The following is a 20,973-nucleotide window of genomic DNA, read 5'->3' as shown; positions in this document are numbered from 1 at the left end:
CAAGATAAGATCGGTTGTATTTAATTTATTTTTTATATAAGAATAATATTTAAAATAATTCCAATTTCTGGAAAAAATATACATACCTACCTATATTTGATTCATAATGTATTGTATAATGCAAAGTTAGTGGGCTATAGCCGGTTCAAAAGTCCCACAGACCTTCCCACGCTCAAAATCTCGACGCTCCGGGCAAATGCACCTACTTTGACCTGTGTATATATGTGTCATGTGTGCGTTATAACTACGTCCGGTTGTAGCTATATATAGGTCCGTGTAGCACAAAAACTATAATTTTTTTTTTCAAGTATTATTGATGAATAGGTAGCCAATAACTAACCCAGTAGATTGCTCAAGTTATTTCTATTTCATTCTGAAGTATCCCCTGAGTACAGGAAGTTTCAAGATGAAATATATGGATCAATTAATGACAAACTGTATATATGGTGATGGGGGATTTATTCGATAATATACATCGATAGAACAAGCGAACAAGACGTTTTAAACTACACGGCGGGTAAATAAACTCAAAATACAATAACATTTTGAGACAGTAGGTATAATGAATATACTTATACTGAACCTACTTATTAAATTAACCAATTCTATTCGCATTTCATGCATGTACAGTACCTACATAGACTTATTATGTGAGTCATGGTCAGATCCACTAGCCAACAATAATAATAATAAATGCAAACGGTAATCATTTTACCTTCGTATCATCTATAATCTATATACGTATTACACATACGCAATAGTTAGGTCTCGATATTATACTTTACCAACAATACGAATCACATAAAGATTTTTTAAATTTGTAAAATCAGTATAAACTATATATAATAGAATATTAATTTCCAATAATACTTAATGTACTGTAATACGTTTTTATATGTGCACATTTTAAATGCCAAGGTAAAGTTTAAGTAGTTTTTTTTAGTACAATTATTACTACAAAGTAACATTATGGAAAGGTTTTAACGAATCACATTCAAATGCAATTAATGGTCATCAATCATATCTAAAACATAAAATACATTTGATTTTGATTTTCCCACAGTAAAACTACAATCCAACAATTAATATAGTATAGTAATAAATAAAATATAATATTAATGCAACGAAATCGATCTAAAATATAAATGTATCAGCTTTGTCATTTCGTTTTTTTCTCGACAAATTGCATTGTATTTTAGGATTTATATTACATAATTATACAAAATATTATCTAAATAGCATAATACGTATAAAAAAATATAAAATTACAATAATTAAAATCACAAAAAAAGAACAAGTTTGTCATGCCTTAAAGGGCTACGAAAAGATTATCTTTTGACTTTTCCATATTATTTAGTAATATAGTACCTACCTCTCGACAACAATCGACCTTATTGGTACGTTTAAAAGTATTTAATTCCTTATTCACATGCAATGTGCAATGTTTATTCGATCACAGTTCTAAGTGAACTTAACGACGACATGATATCTAAGACTTTATGAGTTACACTTTATTATACATGACTGTACAGTATAACATTCCAATTTAAAACCTAGCCGTATTTAACAAGTCATACGCAGAACACGGACATAATTTCATAAGTGTACATTGGGTTGTAGGTGTGGTTATTATTTATTAAGTAGTAGGTACCTACCTAGTAACTAGTAACTAGTAACCACATGTTACAACGTCAATATTATTTAACGACTTAAATGATTGTATTTTTAAGTTTTAAGTTCAAATGTATAATTATTTTCGATTTAAAGTCCACAATTTAGATATACAGGAAATAATCAGAATCGGTTCTAACCATTAATTCTATTCGTGAACTTACACAATATGATTTTAAGTGTTGAGAGAGAGATGAATTTATACAGCTATAATCAGTTTTATAAAAATGTTTAGTCTTTTTAAAAATACAGAACAGTTCTCCTCCTCAATTTGAACAAATCTACTGGCGTACAAGAGGGCCTCCTGAACCGTAACTATAAATTATATTATGTGGGATATTGGGAAAATTTTGTTTTTATAATTTTTTCTAGAATTATAAATAATGGTAGTTAATAAGTTTCAAAACCATACTATTAGGTCTTGAAATAGTAACTAAATCTTAATTTCTTCTGGTTATTTCGATGTTTTTTTTAATAGGTAAGTAATATGAATTTTTGTATAGTTAAAATGCAAATAATTCGCACTATTTTTATAACACACATGTAATAAGTACTGAATTTTCAATTAATTTACTATTTGCTATTTTATACTTGAATGCATGTAGATTTAAAAAGTGGTTGGGCTCGAGAATGGGCCAAGAACGACGCACATGTGGATTAGCACTATAATTGCATATTAATACCAGTGAATGATGTTATTAACTGATTCGCAAAAATGAATAACCAATATTTATATTTTGATCTCATATGCATATGAAGTTAGCTCCCCAATTTGACATAATTTATACCGGACCGATTGTAAGCTGTAGGACTTTATTTGTAAGTAAATGTAAGTTGATTTTCAGGATTATTAAGTTCATCGGAACAAGTTGTAATTAAATAATTCGCTTTAGATACTATTTGATAAATCACAATAAAAAAATAAATTGTCTACTACAATATTACAAGTAATGTATTATAATTATACATGTTTACATGTAAATATACATGTTTGTGTTGTATTTACTTAAATTATTGTTAATGTTGAAATACCGTACTTAACAATATATAACATATTAGTCATTGATAAATATTATATTGAGTATTGTTTTATTGTGGAGGCAGGATTATAAAAATAATTCAGAGATGAAAATATTATTTTCCATAAAAATAATCTATAATAGTTAGGTACGCCGAATCACGGAATATTTAATAATGTAGGTATATTGTAAATAATATAATAACCCGCGCGAAAGGTAAGGAAGGGTAAGATTAAAACTAGCATAATGTATACTATAATGTAGGTACCTTAATCATTATTTATACTATAATAATAAAAACTAAGACAACGGTGGGCTTGGGGCCTCCTACTAAACACACAGGCCACGCCAATCAGAACGCTTCCTGATTTCAGTTTTAGATTCTGAGTGAAACGATGAATGTATTGATTTTACAATGATGTGTGTTTTTTTTTTTTATTTTTTTTTTTATTTTTGTGTCTGTGTACACGATAAGTAGTCGAAATAATGCTTCGATTTTCGACTTCAGTATCTTGTTCGATGGGAAAGTGAATATCGTTGGTGCATTGGGGAGGTCAAAATTTTAATTTCCCAGTAGTTTTCAAAAGCGATGTGAAAAACAAAAGAAAAATTAAGGAAAAACGGGAATTTTTACGCAAAATCGATTTTTAACAAAATCGATTTTGGTTATTGGTGTAACTCTAAAACAAATGACCGTAGATGCATGAAATTTTCACTGGTTGTTTATATTTGCATTTTCTATACACAATACAATTTTGAAAATAATTTGACTTTTTTTGAACTGTTTACGGACATTGTCAGTTTTCAGTTTTTTTAAATTTTTTTTCTATAAATATCAATAAAATTTTATTTGTTGGGTAAAAAAGCTTGAAAATTTAATAGAAGGCTCCTAGGTTATTGTTTCAAAGGCAGATGAAAAAAATTAAAAATCCTTAGTCACAGTTTTTTTTTATACACGTTTAAAGTTCAAATCTTGAAAAAATACGGAAAAATCACGAAAATTTGCAAATTATTTTGAGTTAGAAATTCATAAAAAATTTTCTTTTTAAATCTAAGATTTTAAAATCTAATACAAGATTCCTCATAAGTTTGTCTAACTTTATCAAAAAAAAAATTTCTACAAGAAAGTCAAATTAAATTTTTATGAGCGTTTTAAATTCATATTTTTACAACATTAGATATTCACTCGATTTCTCATGTACCGATTTCCTTATTTTCTTGTAATTCAAAAACGAATAACTGTAGATACATGAAAATTTCACTGAATGTTTATATTAGCATTTCCTATACACCATACAATTTTGAAAATATTTTGACACTTTTTGAGCTGTTTACGGGCATTTTCAGTTTTCAATTTTTTTAGTTTTTTTTTCTATAAATATCAATAAAGTTTTATCTGTTGGGCCAAAAAGTGTAAAAATTTAATACAAGACTCCTGATATATTTTTACAATAGCAGTTGAAAAATATTGAAAATACATAGGCACAGTTTTTTTTTATAAGCATTTAAAGATCAAATTTGGACAGAATTTATCAAAATCTCGAAAATTATCAACCATTGTAATTAATAAATTATAAAATGTTCAGTTTTTATAGCTAAGGATTGAAAATTTAAAACAAGATTCCATGTAAATAGATAATTCGGTTACCAAAAAATCTAAAAAATACACAAGCACAGTTTATTTGTATAGTCATTTTAAGTTCAAATTTGGACGAAATTACATAAAAACCTAGAATAACTATTTTAGTTATTTTGTTGTGATTGTATAATATTATTCGTGGGCACTTGAAACTTCTAATTTGTAATATTTTCATCGATATATTATGATGATAGTATCACGGTTTGTTGTTGATGTATAACGCGTTATATGTACCTAATGGATATTGTGATATGATTAATTTGGAATTTATTATAGGTCAATTTTTTTTTTAATACCATAGATAAGTGTATAATATGTCTTATACCTAGACTGACATATCGTCTCCACTCAGAATCGTTTTTCTTATACAATGATATATCATTGAATTCAAATTTAATACCATCCATTATACAGTGACCCACTTGTAACCTACAGTACAGCAGAGCGACATCCACTTGCCCACCTTTTTAATTAATTGTATTGGCTAAGTATGTTAATAATAGAGATTATCTTGAGCCCCCGCCAGTTATTTACATATCAAAAATGGGTGTAACGTCAATGATTTAAAAAAGTTCAGTCGATCAATATCGATCACCGGTGCAACGACATACCTACAAACCATTCCATTTCCCGTACAGGAATACTAACCGAGAGGCTGAATTGTAAGGTAAATCCTTCTTAGTTACATACGAATAGTATCTTATTTTAGAGTTCGATACTTTAATAGTTTTATTAGTGCAATTAGAATTGCAAATGTAAATATTTAAAAGCTTAAAACAAACTAGGTACTGTATGTTTAATATTATGTCTACTTACTTAAAATTATTTTAAAACTTTTATTTTGGTCATTATTTGGATAATGTTACAAATTTAATTAAAAAGTATCACAGTAGAATACTAACAAAGGGTAAATTTTATTTTCTTAGACCTGATGATTACTTTGCAGTTTCCATTTTAGTGTTTTCGTAAAATGCCACTGTCAAGTTTTGAGATACTAGGATTGATTTTCGTGAATGGCTTAGTTCGGCATAACATCTGGTATACATCAATATCGTTTAGTCTATTATACGTTAAGTTTAAACACCTACTTTAAAAGACAGATTTTTCTTTAATATCATTATAACATATGTAATTAAGTATCGTAAATTATTCTTGGCCGAACAGTCGTGTTGTTTAATTTCTACTTTCTATAATTCGATAGTCAACAAATTTGACCATACATACGAAAAGAAACGTCAGGCGATAAAAATTGGTTAAAAAACGTCTATATAATATAAAATCCAAGAATACTCGGATACTGGGATTGTACAGTAATTGTAACCAGTATCGCCATCATTAGGTGGCACCGGTGCACACAATAAACGATTGGTGAAAAATAAATAAATATATAAATTAACAACAATTATAATCTTACTATAGCCGATTACTTTCACCGTTTAGGCACGTCCTCAAGGGCGCGATTCTAATAAGTGGCCAGAAATCAATGTCAAGACCAGTTTTGAGAATAATGAAAAAAAAAATAACGAACTACAATTACTATACACATATTATATTACTTTCGCTCTAATTTTATGTCAATTATTCTTCCTGTATGATACAACACTAGGAAGTATTTTTATCTAGCTGAAAAACGATAACCCGCGAAGACAATAATACGAGTCCACAGCAGTCGCATCATTCTTCATTCGTTTAAAATTATATATATAATATATTATGTGCATGTTGTCTGGATTTTTTCGTGGTGGTTAGATTGTAATATTTTTGCTCGGACACGAGGGACTCGATGCGGTTATGTAAAATATAACATAAAAATGCGTATTTTAAATTAATTGTGAAAAACGAAAGTAGACGGATCATTAACTGAGTCTCGGAATTCAGTTCACACACATACAACATACACACATCACAGATCATTCTAGTTGGCCATTTTAACGTGAAAGTTAACTCTCGGCTTCGTACACATAATAATTTCGTTTAATTATTAGATACAATTCATGATACTCATCAATTTCTGGAATACACGTAAACGAAACACATAAAAAATGAATGCGAACTTCCTTCGAACACTATTTTTTTTAATGTATTTTTATGTACGCGCACACGCATCAGTTTTATTTTACACACGATAATGTGTTGAACAATTTTATTTCCTATAATATTCAGCGAGATGACACCCCGAGAGCAATTTTTACGCGGCATCTTCTTCCCCGGTCACGAGTAGAGTCAGATCAAATACCGCCGAGAGAAATATGACGCAATGAAACTCTCAATCCAGCGAGAACGTATTAAACTTTATAATATTTTGCTGTCGTATAAAAAAAGTCGTCTTACAACTAGTTTTTGTGGCGAATTTATTCAGGTAGGTGTACACATATCTTTAGTATAATATGTACACTCATCTCTCACAGGTATTATTCATAACAGCGTAACATAATACATTTAGCATCGCTGTGACTTACTAAATCTTACTCAATAATGCATTTAAGCGTATATACAAGTTATGACATAATATTATATGCACAAAACGTTCACGTATCGGCTAATTCGATTCATCACAATTAATAATCAATCCCGAAACGAGTACGGCGCACGAGACGACGTCCGGTTTAAGGTTAGGTCGTTTTTTTGCGTGATCGGATCGGGATGTTCAAATAAACGCGATACACGCACAAGATGGTTTCTCGCACTGCGATAAACAAAATTATTCATTTAAAAAAAACATTGATCGATCTTACGAAACGAAACTGACGGATTTACGGAGCGCCATCGATGTAATAATCGTATTATTATATTGATAATATACAACACGCGCGAACGAAGGCGAACGCATGCACGGGAGTGCTGATTTATTTGTAACACAAATGGGATTCAGAGCCTAAAGCTCACGACGCGACGTGGCGGCGTTAAGAAAAAAAAACACGGCACGCGAAGGTAAAACAATATAGCAAAATACGTAAATTCCGACTTTCTACGCACTGCAGCAGATCAGCGACGCGGACGAGATCAATATATTATATTTTAAGAAAAACTTTTTTATACAATATCCTGCAGTCACGAATCGCGGTATATTCGGCGCCGCGAACGAAATCAATATTTAAAAAAAAAAAAACTATTTTTTGTGATGTCCAACAGTCACGACGGTATATTCGTCGTCTGCACGTGCCAAATCTCGTCGAATAGGTCTCATATTATGTACAGGTTGTTTTCGATGCGTGACGAAAATGTCATATAATATTATTATACTATCGTTTGATGATCAGTTGTCGATCATTAATCATTATACACGGTCTCGAATGATATCGCTATTGGAAAATTGTCAAAAAAATATAGAGGTACGTTGAACTTTATAACCGTACATATACTTTATACCTGCAGTACAATAATAATATTATATATAGGCGTACACTTGAATTACGGACCACCCGTGTTATGACAATATATTTATTATATACCTACAATTCATACGATTCTTCAATCGGACTGGGTTTAGCTCAAATGTTTTGTGTTTCGTCCGTTCGATACGTGAAACGCACAATTGTTAGGGACCATCGGTTTTACCTCGAATGCATATTGTCACAATGCAGTATAAAATCTAGTCGTCCTTGTTCTTATTTTTATACAACTCGATCACACGATATACTATAGTAGTAATCATAATAATAATATTATACTCTTGTAATTTTACAAGGCATTAAGGCACATCGCGCGGCGATCCGTGCATGACGTATAACATCTATTGTTTTCTCCGTGGGTTAACCTTTGCTCTGACGGAGGACAAACGGATGATCATAATATTGTATTCCTATATGGCTTTATAATATATGGTTTAATGATCCCTTCAACATGACAATATGTTCGACAGGCGTTTTATTGTGATTTAAATGCAGCTAATCATAATGCATGAATATGCATTTGGGTATTACCAAATAAATAAAAAAATAGTTTATTTCGAATAATCTATACATATAGAGACGTTTCACTTATATATACTTTCCCTGTAAACGTATAGAAGGCACGACTTAGAGTAATGCGACAACAGCTATATATATCGACATTAACGACTTGATGTATTTTATTTACTCTTATATATTAGATATTATGATATTATGATTTAACTCTTAGACCTTTATAATTGACAGTTAAAAATATAATCCAAGACGAGTATAGAAATATTTATGAACCTCAAGTGTGTACAAAGAAAAAGTAGTTTTATAAGAGTTTTTAAAAGTTCAACTAAACATGGTATTATTTGAATACACTCTCGTTAAGATCCATCGACATACAAACAGGTTATTATAAAATAGGTTTATTATCATTATCTTGGATTTTAATAATAAATTACACAGACACACAGTATTAACATACAAAACATAACTAAGAGTAGTTAGATTTTTAAGGAATGAGATTTATTGATAAATAAGAGCATAGGCGCAATCACCCAAAAGTATTTGGGGGGCTTAAGCGCCAAAGAAGTTCTAGAGGAAACATACCGGAGAAATACTTAGACCCTCACACATTTGATCTCTATTAAAAAAATTAATTAACTATAGATTAAATCAATTTATTTATATATTATTAAAAACATTTTATGCAAAAGTGCAAAACAAATTATTTTTATTTATTATCAAGTAATAATTATACTAAAAATTAATTACAATGTACTCTGTGTTGTTTTCAATATATTTATTTAAAATAATTTCACTATGGATTTCTTTAGATGTGGATAATTTATTGATAGTCTATCTTGACCAATAGTGGTATGTGTAGATTTTAATATTATATAAGATAATTACGGGATTTGGAGTGCTAGAATTAAAATTTAGGATGTTAAGCATGCAATGAGGAAGATAATAAATGGGTTTTGGGAAAGGGAGTTGAGAAAATTGAATTTCAAAAGACTGCAAGCGAAGAATATAATATAATGAGAAAGAATGTCTCTACCTATATAGACAGTAATACAACTAAATATTTATTTACCGTCGTTATAATATTATTTATTTTAATAATAATTGTTACTTGTAAATAAATAATAACCATTTCTATTTTCTTACATTACAATTAATGTAAATCAATTTTGTACCCAGAAGATTGTGATGCTAATTCAAGTTTAATAATAATTACATAAAAAAAGAAAGAGTTTTTGCGCTAATAGAATGTTTAATACTTTATCGATAATACAAAATGTGTGTTTACGTACATATTATATGGTAATTTTAATACATTTTTATATTTGAAGTTTTCATATACTTGTTATATAGCTACTGTTGCTATTCACTGTCAACAACTACTTTCGTTTTAATATCGTAAATATGATTGTGTTTTGTAGGGAAATGAACGCTTAGGTATCATAGTGAAATCCTCCAGATACGACTATTAATTTGTATAACCGGAACTAATGACAAAAATATGTATTTTTCGTAAAATATGTATATATAATAATATTTATCATTTATTTAACAAAGTACATTAAAATACATCACGGACTCCACACATATATAAAAACAGCCTCTAAAATGTATTAGGTAGGTATCAGTGTATATCACTAAGTACTGAATGTTATATTTTAAGTTATGATTTAACTATGTAAGTGAAAACTGTAAATCAATATATACTACACGTTTCAAAAATAAAATAAATTAAGACCTGTGGTCATCATATTATACAAAAAATTATTACATATTATGTATTTTAAAAATTAATCGTAGGTAACAAATGTAGTGCGTGTTATTAAGTTGTTCTAATAAAAAATGTTTATATGTTTAATAAAATCATCCATAACTTTTGAATAGTCTATAGTAATAATTTATAACATTGTTTTCATCACAATCATTCTATGGCTTGGTGCAAGAAAGTACAATGTCAAAAAACCTTATTGGGAAATTGAATTTTAAAATAGGCCAATTTAAAAAAAAATGTATACTATAGGTTTTAAGTAAAGTTTTAGAATTTTTATGAATAAATTTGATTTTCATTCTTAATTTAATGAAACATAACAAAACAACTTAACTTTTTTATTAAAATCTAATAATAATATTCAATTGCACATAATGTTAGCAACATATATTATAAACTTTATTGATTGATTTCGAAATGGCCAATGTACTTATGTATTAAGTCGGTCATACTGCATCAGACATTGGCCGTTTTACCACAAATAAAGTAATCAAATATTAATGATATATTGGTCAAATAATCTCAAATTCATTCAAATGTGACATGGGCCCTTCTTGCATTAAGCCACAGTGTTATATTTTTTATGTACTGACCTTATAATATAGTTACTACTTACTACCTAATACCTATCACCTATGCCATCAGGCATCAAATATAAACTAATATAATATTTAAAACTAATAAATTCGTCTATAATATGTCTATATACATGTTTCAGACTGTACCGAAGCACACATTTCCTAGTTAAGATAAAATTGTCAAAGCATATTAGAAATTGATTTTACAAAATAATATACCTAACTATACTACCTATGTTACATTTTACAAATATAATTGCATGGATCCATTATTTATTAAACTGCTCAGTTTCTCATACTTTTAAAATCAAAACAAACGTTTTAATTCATCATAAAAAATTTTAAAAATAACCACGTTATATAGCTGTATTGATATATTCGACTTTCTTAACAAAATAAGAACACCTAAATAATAATTTATTTGTTTTTTTTTTATAATATTAGTATACTTAAGTTTTTCTCATTCAATTGTGATAGCTTTAAAGCATTTCATTTTGGTGTTCATATAATATTATTGTTTTGGTTCAGTGCTTAATTTTAAAAATATGAAATCAAAACAACGAATTTAAATGTATGTAACTAAAATGAAACAAATCACATCGTTATTTTAGTGTTTATAATCCACCCGTTTGGTGCTCCTAAAATTTTACTAAATACGAAGAAAAATGCTCTTAAAAATTAACAAAATGTTAAAGAACAGTATCTATGATAAAATGATAAGATTAACAAACAACTTAAACAACAGTGTGTATTAACACATCTTAAAAAGTAATTTGATCAAACCGTTGCACACATACTTCTAGTTATTTTACCGAAAGTATAAATATTCATAATAAAACATTAATGTATAAGATAAATTTTTTTATAATCTCAAATGTAAATATATTTATATATGTACGTGAGATGTAACAGTATAACACCGTCAGGGCATCAGCACATATTTTAAAGAAATAATGTAATTCCGTAATAATTGTATGCCAGTGGTCACGATGTCAAGGTGCAGTGTTTGTGCTTCAATATAGAATAAAAATACTTTAACGAAATATTTTTACGTAATAACCATAATAATATAATATATGTAGGTATACGCGTAAAAATAAAAATACCTAAACAAATATTCGATTTACAAAATGTATTAAATAATATTACGTCGCTCATGTATAAAACATATTTTATAACTGGTGATTTATCGAACGTTTGGATAGTTTAGTCGATTCTATACCTACGAGTCTATACCTATTATATTATATTGTATTAAAATTAATACTTAATAACACAGGTAATTATATAACTATGTGTACATTTCTATTGGCTGTTTATTATTTTAGAATTTGCCATTTCCCGTTCACTATAGCCGCTGCTTGTACTGCAACGAAGCTTCAAGGAGGAGGACCTCTGCGCAGCTCTTGGACAGTGGTTATTCCGATCGAATGCAGCGGCATGTACAGCAGTACTGTGTGCACGATGGACACGTTTAGTAGTATTGTGTTTTATGGTGTTCTGTTGTTGAGTTACAACGCAGTGCACGGTATCGACACAGGTACGTGAAATTTTGATATTATCATTATTATATTATAATTTATAGAGTATTATATACAAATATATATATTTTTATATATAGGTACATTATACATATAATAATTATTAACTATTTAAATGAATTTTTTTTTGAAAAATTTTATTTCTTCGATGTAAGACTACATTTAAAAATCACGTATTTAACAATAATTAGAATAAAATGACAGTTTCAGATTGTTTTTTTAACGCTTAAAATGATGAATTGGTAGAATATGATAAATAATGTCTACCAAAATTATATATTTTTTTTTTGTAATAGTTTTAATCATTATATTTTTAACTGTCGTATACTGTATAGGTATCTAATTTTAATATAAAGCATGGTAGTGAAAAAAGTGGATTATGCATAAAAAAAAACACTGTTGTATAGGTGTATAAAATGAAAATCTAGATCATAAATAAGAAAACTAAAAATTATATAAATATATTTTTAAAATAATGTAATTGAGGAATGATTTGTTGCAAAACAAAACTTGTATAGTAGTTGGTTTTATCTATGGTTAAAGTCACGATCGTGACACATTATATCAAAGGACTTCATCTCACGCCAATACCAATTATTCATTATAAACAATGTAAAAAAAAAACGATTAAACCGTATTATATACTTAAAAACCGGTTAATAGTTAAATGATTTTTAGAGCGTAAAAGTATAAGTAAAAGTAGTGACAGATAAAACACAATAGAGACAAAGTTTAACACGGGTACCGCCGCCGTACCGGGGTACACTTACATCTCTCGCTGGAATCAGAATCGTAAAAACAGTGCAACAATTAAAACTAGAAAGTAAATGGATATCAGAGGTAATATGTAATACCAAAATGATAATTTCTCATGCATTTATTTTTAGGTATAAAAATTATTCCCCATACGTCATATTTATTAGTTATGTTATGCGTAAAACAAATAGCACCCGAAATTACTAATATATTAATTCATAATTGAGATTTTAAGATAAAATTATTGTACAAGTACATAATATATTATGTTATACTACACGAAGGTCGTCAAGTCAAATATTGGCTATTAATACAAATGTAGTTGTCAACATATCTTTTTTAGATCAGCCAAAAAATTTTAATCAATATAACTATATCCCCATTTGAAGCTTAATGGTTTCACAGTACCTACAGGTTAATAAACTTACTCGGTGATCTATTTACATTGGCACAACTAGGGGGTGCTTCAGGTCTTTAGCACCCCATAAAAAATCATTTAAAAATTTGAAATGAAAAGTTGATAATTTATCGAATTACAATTATAACACAATAGCATTGTTTATAATATAACATTGAATAATTTGTATTACACCAAGTATGATTTATGTTTTGTTCTATTTTTAAAAATAATTTGGACTGTCTGGTGTGGGCCCGGGGCATTATGGTTTTTGTTTTGTTTTAGTGGTTGTATTTACTTGTTTACAGGCAAATAATGGTGTTAGGTCCCATTGAGTCACAAAAAACCTAGAGCTAAGCACCCCCCTGTTCAAATGTCTAGTTGCGCCTATGTCTATTTAATGCAAAAAAAATTCTGAAAAGAAAGGATTATTCTGATATTCAGTCCATTTTATACAGTAATCCTGCAGCAGGACATTCTATTGTTTTAAAGCACAAATTACATGTCGCTGAAATTGTTGTTTATCCGATATATAATACATATACACTAGAGAACAAGTGAAGTTTATTTATTCTAATATAATACCTAAATATAAACACATCATTCTCAGAAAAAAATTATTATTTTTACCTGATCTCATACCGCCTATTCTATATTACGGATGTATCATGTTTATTTAAGCACCGATCCAGTAAAGAACGTACACAATAAAGTATCTATAGGTAATCTATGGTTAGACATCGATTGGTTACGGAATATTTTGAATTGCGCTTTAAAAAATGAAATTTCTGTATTGGTGGAATTTGTGTGTTTATAAGTATATTTAACTGACAATAATTGGACACTGGACTAAGATATTTAAGATAAATAATATGCATTATTTTGAGAATATTTTCAAATCTAATAAATTAACTATCTAATTATATTTTCAATGAACAAAATACATTTTACATGTTTATAAGTGTATAACAATTAGGTTATTTAATTTTATACCTACTGATAATTCACTAAATATTAACTTTACTTTAACTTACAAAGCAAGTTTTAAACAAAAACCCTTTTAAAAGCATAAATGAATTTTTATATGTTAGGTACCTTTAAAAAGATGACAAGATTACAAATAATTATTCATTTTCATTATTTAATAGGTTCTTAAAATCGTTAGGCATAACTAGCTATAAATGAATAACAACTATTGCACAAGAAAAACATTCGAATCACATAAACAACTAAATGATTGGAGGTCCTAAAAGTACATTTTCTATTTTCCATAATACATTACACTCTATAATATAGAACATATATCATCGTTCCCTATCCCACGGTCTTTGCACGTACCACAAATCAAATTCGTTTATAAATTGATTATATTAAATAATATTGCTTATACAAACGCGTAGGTACAATTTAATAACGAAATTTCATTGGCAATGTGCAGTGAAATTATAAATTATTAAGAATAATGTAAGACAAATTTAAAATAATAATTCGTGAGAAAAAATGATATTATACTAATCAATAATTAAAATAAAAAACGTTGTTCTATAATATATTCTTAGAATGGATTTACAATAAAACACCACTAGAATTTTAAACATAACAGACTACATACAACTTCAATAATTATAATATTATATTTTAACATTCTCATAATAATTTTAATTCTATCAATATAGGTATATAAACAACGTGTACGTGAACCTCCTAATAATAAGATGAATTATAAATTACTCAATGTGTTTTGTTTGTAAAGTTACACAAGAGGAATACCACGGTGCGAAAATAAGAAAATCCCACTGAAAAATAATATTATTACATATAAAGTGTGTTAGACCTATTCACGAATGTAATTTGCAGTTATGTAAGGTCCAATATAGGAAGACACCTATATATTCTTATACATTGCTAGTTATATTTCCAGTTCGACGTGTATTTTTTCCATTACTTATGAATATCATTCCATAACAAAAAATTGAATTGTACATAAAAAATGACCAGAAACCATCACTCTAGCATATACACGATAGTCGTGATTAATTACAAATGCAAGACACATATGGACAAATCGACCGTACTTTCTCTGGAAACCGTATTTTGTGATATAATAAAAAATATTCGACTTAACTTTGCAGACATAATAAACTATTGAAATCATAAAAAATATATTTGCTTACGGTTTATAACACATATAATTTAAATCGAAATAATATAGAAATCAATGCTAGATTAAATATAACATTACGATACAACAATAATATAACTCCTAGTGGTGGTGACTATCCCAGTTTAATTAAAATAATTTCATAAGATCGATACGGTTCGTTGAAGTTACTTCCATTTGTAATAATAACACCATAAAGTACACACACACACAATGTGATTTCCCTTTTACATCTTGTTATAAAAACGTCTCACAAGGTTAATTTTAAAAGCATAATAATAATACGCTTAAATATTACATGTGTCAGCTGTCGGACTTACAAATACTTATATTTAAATAATATACGATATATATATTATATAGGTACGCCTTAAATAGTCATTTACGTTTGCCGTATGTGGGCAACGGGTAGATAAATATAAGAGATTTTCTAATCACGATTTGCGTTTTGTGGACAATAGCGAATAGCGAGTGACTCGAAATTCCTTTCGTGAACCAATTGTGAAATGGTCACCTATAATAATAGTATTAAATGTAGGTGCCTTATTTAGATCGATTATTATTAGGCCACTATAGATTTATTATATTTTGTTCGTGTAGGATATTTGACATAAAAAAAATGATATTACTTAAGAATGACCAATACAACTACCAATCAAAATTATTAAATCTCATTGCCAAAATAAAATATTAATACCCGAAATTATAGCTGGTTGTTAAGTACATTATCATCATGTTTTCGATTTTATAATTAGTCGGGTACTTTTATTTACGCCTTGTTAACAGTATAAGTTATAACTTTTTTAATTAATTTGATTGTATTTCAGACTCAATAAATCAACATTTGTTGACCAAGAGCCAAAATGCAAACGAAACATCATTGTCAACTGCCGAACGTTTTCGACGCCTAATACCTTACGTGACGTATTACGTGGTCGGTAACAACGACCAAAATGACTTGCCATATCAATATCAATATCAAAACCCTAATTTAAATTCAAACACACCCAGACCTTCACAGGCAAACAATTTTTATTTTCAAAATGAAAGAAAACCCCAACAAAAACAACAACCCGCCACCCAACACCAACATAATTATCAGACATCAAATCAACAGATCCATCAACAACAACACGCAACAGCTGCAGGATATCTGAGATTTCCAAGCTCTCCAAAAATTAAAAGGCCTATTGTAATAGCAACAACGACTGAAATGCCGTACATCATCCACCCGACAGACAACTCGTATAATTATTATTACGATTACAGTCAAACGAGCCCCAAACCAATTGTTCGACCTAGTCCAATTGTTATTAAGCACGGTGATCATGCTGGATTTTTACCGACGATACCGCCAAGCCCAAATTCGTTTTCGGAACAACAAGAACAGTTGCAGTTTACGACCAAGGCAAAAAAACAGAGAAGGCCAAAACCGAAAAGACCCACAACACCGGTCATTACAACCACGACGACAGACAAATACGGTGCACTCAACGAACTATTGGACGGTTACGATTTGGGAAATCGTCTTTCAAACAAAATCACGGCCGATAACATCGGTTCCAGTATACAGACTTTGTCGGCCGTATTACAGTTATTGCAAAACGAGGCAGACGAACAACAGGCGCGACCAGTGCGGCCAAAGAAACCTAAGCCGGAATACCGTCCAGATCCAATTGATGAATATGATGATACTGGCGACGTAGGGAATCCGGGAAGACCGGGCGTGGATTATCCGACGCTCTCAGTTATACCTAAGACTAGCTTCGATTGCAAAACTCAAAGATACAAGGGTTTCTTTGGAGATCCAGAAACGCTGTGCCAAGTATTTAACCTTATATTTTTATATCGTACATTTTTTTCTGCATGCTATACATGTATATAATACATACATATACATAATGGATTACTACATTGGGCAAACTTTTACAGATAGCGTCGATAAATTTGTATGCATAATATACAACACCTGTGTGTTTTGAACTTTTAGAACTTTCTCAATGAACAAAACATTTAAAAACTCTTGTCCGGTGGTACCAAGGATCTTTGAAAAAGATACCGGTGGGTGGGCGGGCATATGCTGTGAAGTCTATGTTAATGTTTTATGTACGATGATAGGTCGTATAACGGTATACCTATTAGAATTTTCAGTGACATAAACAAAATATTCTATAATTATCTGAAATTTTCGATGACCTGAAATTATCAGGTGTTACTTAGTAGATATCAGGTGATTATCAAAAAATATTTTGAAAATCAACGACCAAACCAAAGTTGTGAATCCATAGCCTCACTAATAACTACCTATATAACTATTAATATTTACCCATTTAAAAAATATTCATCATATTAATATGCTTATAATTAGAAACCAGAATTATATACACAAAAAAGTTGCTAAATATGATGCAAATATGCATGATCAAAATGCGAAAATATGGCTTCTATATACACAAAAATATCAAAATATGCACAGTACATTCATTAAAAATGTGACCAAAAAAAAAAATTAATACATTTTTTTTAATCCAAGCTTCAGAGCATTATTAAAACAGAATATCTTAAGTATTGTTAATTTATCTTTACAATAAAATAAATAAAACCTTTTAGTAAATCATTGTATTGTATTCATTATAAGAATGCTTAGAATTTTAACCAAAATTTTAACTTTTATTATATTTAGTTCAGTGGGTTAAATCAAAGATATAACCCGAGTTAGTAACCATGTTATTATTTCTTTTCTCTTCTTGGAGCAGCATAGTTGTTACAAATACAGTATTAAAAACAAGACTATATGTCAAACAAAAAAATAAATATAAATTTTGATTATCCAAAAGATTTCTGTGATTATTCAAAAGTAATTGTTGATCAACATAATTATCCTCGCTTTTATTTTAAAAAGGATCAAGGAAAGATTGAAAAGGTATTTTGTTTATTAAAAGTGTATAAGATAATGTGTATTAAACAAATTATATGTTTTATAATAAAATTTGCATTAACACTTCAAATATACATCAATATGCAAAATAAAATTTTGCCTTTGTAATCAGCTTGATTTGAAACGCCTACATTTTGAACCCTCATGGTTCTGCATACAATCGGTATGTATATGAAAATGTATGTAATTCTGATATCTACTTATAATATACTTTTACGAATAATATTTATGAGTGGAAATTTCAAAATATATTTATTAGTATCAGATAATTCAAATTTGTCTTGTAAAACTGTATAAGTCATGTGTAACGTAAAATGTTCATTATATTTTATTGTAAAAATACTTTAGGAATTAATAAAAACGACTTTCTATCAAACTATATTTGTACTTAATAAACATAATATGGGAACAGAGAAAATGTTTATTTCGAGCATGAAAAAAAGCATTTAGGTACCCACAAATTGTTTTATCAAATATCAATGCATCACTGCGTCCAATAATATTTTGTCTATATAATATTATGTTAAAGTGGAAAAAAAAATAAAAATATATACAAAATATATTAATTCAATAAAACATGAAATCACACATATTATTTATTAAAATTGTATAAATGACGAATTACAATTTCATTATGTGTTTTTTTTAGGTGTGGCATTACTGTGACTTAAATGGTGGTCAAGCATCATTTTTATGCCCAAATGGAACTATATTCAATCAAGTATCACTGACATGTGACTGGTGGTTTAATGTGAAATGTGATACTACAGCTCAACTATATGTGCTCAATGAACGCTTATATAAATATATAATACCATCTAAACCTAGTTTTCCAGAAGATTATGAAGGACCTCTGGTAGATAGATATTTAGAAGACAAATTTAAGGAAACCGAAAAAAATAGAGGCCAACAAAGAGCACCAATGCCACCAGTAATTAATGTCACTACTGTTGAACCAGAATCAGTTAGAACACCATATCAACAATTAATAGATGTAGATGTATAGATTTCAATAGAAACTTCTTTGGTCAATATTTATGATTTGCGAGGTGATTTTTATGTAAAATTAATAATAGGTAGGTGTAAATACAAAAATATTTTTTTTTAAAACCAAATAGAAAAAAATTATAAAACTGACTTAATTTTCAAAACTAGTGGGCCTGAAAATGTGCCATTTTTAATATAATGCTACCACTATATTTTATTTATTGATAATTAGTATGATACTATGTTTTAAAGAGCTCAAATTAAAAATAATTAGGTGGTAAAAATATTTTATTTTATTATTTGATACATTTTCAACTTCAAATTTTTAATAATTTTACCACAAACAATGAAGCAAAGATTACGCCTAAAATTGTGAAACTTAGATATTGTTCTATTCTTAACATTATTCAACCGTAGAAACAATTTTATAATTTTATATTTGTAAAGAAATTAATTCCTTGAAGATTTTTATATACATAAATCAAATGGCAAATAATAATTATTTTAAATTTAAACAATGGTTAGCAATGGTAAGCAATTTGTATATATTTTCTGACTACCTAAATCTATACCTGTTCAAAGTTCAAATAATGAGAATAGCTTATATGTCAAGTACCTATTTGATTATTGTGGATTAAAACATTCAGAAAATGATCTTCTAATTAAATATATGTAATTTAACTACAATATAGTTAAACATTTCAGGAAAATGAGTGTTTAAGAAAGACAAATACAAATTTACAAAGTTTCAAAACTAAAACCATTTAAATCTATTTTCAGATGTAGGTAATCTTTGTTTCATAGTTGGTTTATTATGTAAACAAGAAATATTAAAATTTCAATACAATTTTTTTAAAAATTATTTAGATATGAGATCACATTTACAATCATCTATTAAATGTAATTAGATAATTAGTGTTGTATGCCTTTGAAATACTGGACATATATAAATAATTAAAAAAACTTTATTTGTGCCAAAATATATTTGACAATATAGAATATGTTAGGTATTATTATTAAAATCTGTAATTTATAGAACATAAGATAACATTTTACTTGAAAACATGTGCAATAATTATAATTATAATTAAGATGTAAATATGATCATTGAGTATTAAGTATTAAGTAAAAAATCCTATTATTTATTGTCAAAATGTGTGGTTTATTTATTAATGCTTATTTTTAAGAATCTTATTTATAAACCAAAGATTAAAATTGTAATTGTATTATGCAATTTTAATAATCATGAAGTTAATTTTTTTAAATAAATATTCTCAACTTGGAAAATTAAATTTGATATACATTTTTTATTTGATGAATATTAATGTTAAAAATATATCATTTTTGTCATTTTTGCTATTAAGAATATATATTGAAATATGCATAATATAGGCCTTACACTAATACAGTGCAAAACAATAGTTCTGGCAGCTAATGGAGGCTATGCTGAATATAACATGTTGTTCCATATTTCTGCACACACAAAAATACAAACCATAGAACGTACATTAATCATAGAACGTTTTTCTACAGATATATTAATTAATTTTAAAAGTTTGTGTTGGGCAAATGAATTTTGACTAGTAGATATTATATTATATTTATAGAAACGA

General features: G+C 28.1%; 2 protein-coding genes across 2 annotated transcripts in view; one reads left to right on the top strand and one right to left on the bottom strand.

Moving 5' to 3' along the window:
* Positions 1-20,973, bottom strand: part of LOC132945658 (uncharacterized) — a 56,822-nt gene that overhangs the window by 31,035 nt on the left and 4,814 nt on the right.
* On the top strand, positions 4,917-20,831 carry LOC132945091 (uncharacterized). The gene is made up of 4 exons (XM_061014720.1): positions 4,917-4,996; positions 11,909-12,120; positions 16,263-17,260; positions 19,023-20,831. Exons 2-4 carry the CDS (start codon positions 12,021-12,023, stop codon positions 19,377-19,379), a joined length of 1,455 nt encoding a protein of 484 aa, XP_060870703.1. The 5' UTR covers positions 4,917-4,996; positions 11,909-12,020; the 3' UTR covers positions 19,380-20,831.

Source organism: Metopolophium dirhodum, chromosome 5 (genome assembly GCF_019925205.1).
Source record: "Metopolophium dirhodum isolate CAU chromosome 5, ASM1992520v1, whole genome shotgun sequence".
Lineage (NCBI taxonomy): Eukaryota > Metazoa > Arthropoda > Insecta > Hemiptera > Aphididae > Metopolophium > Metopolophium dirhodum.
The sequence above is the reverse complement of the archived record's forward strand: the minus strand, read 5'-3'. Positions and strand labels throughout refer to the sequence as shown.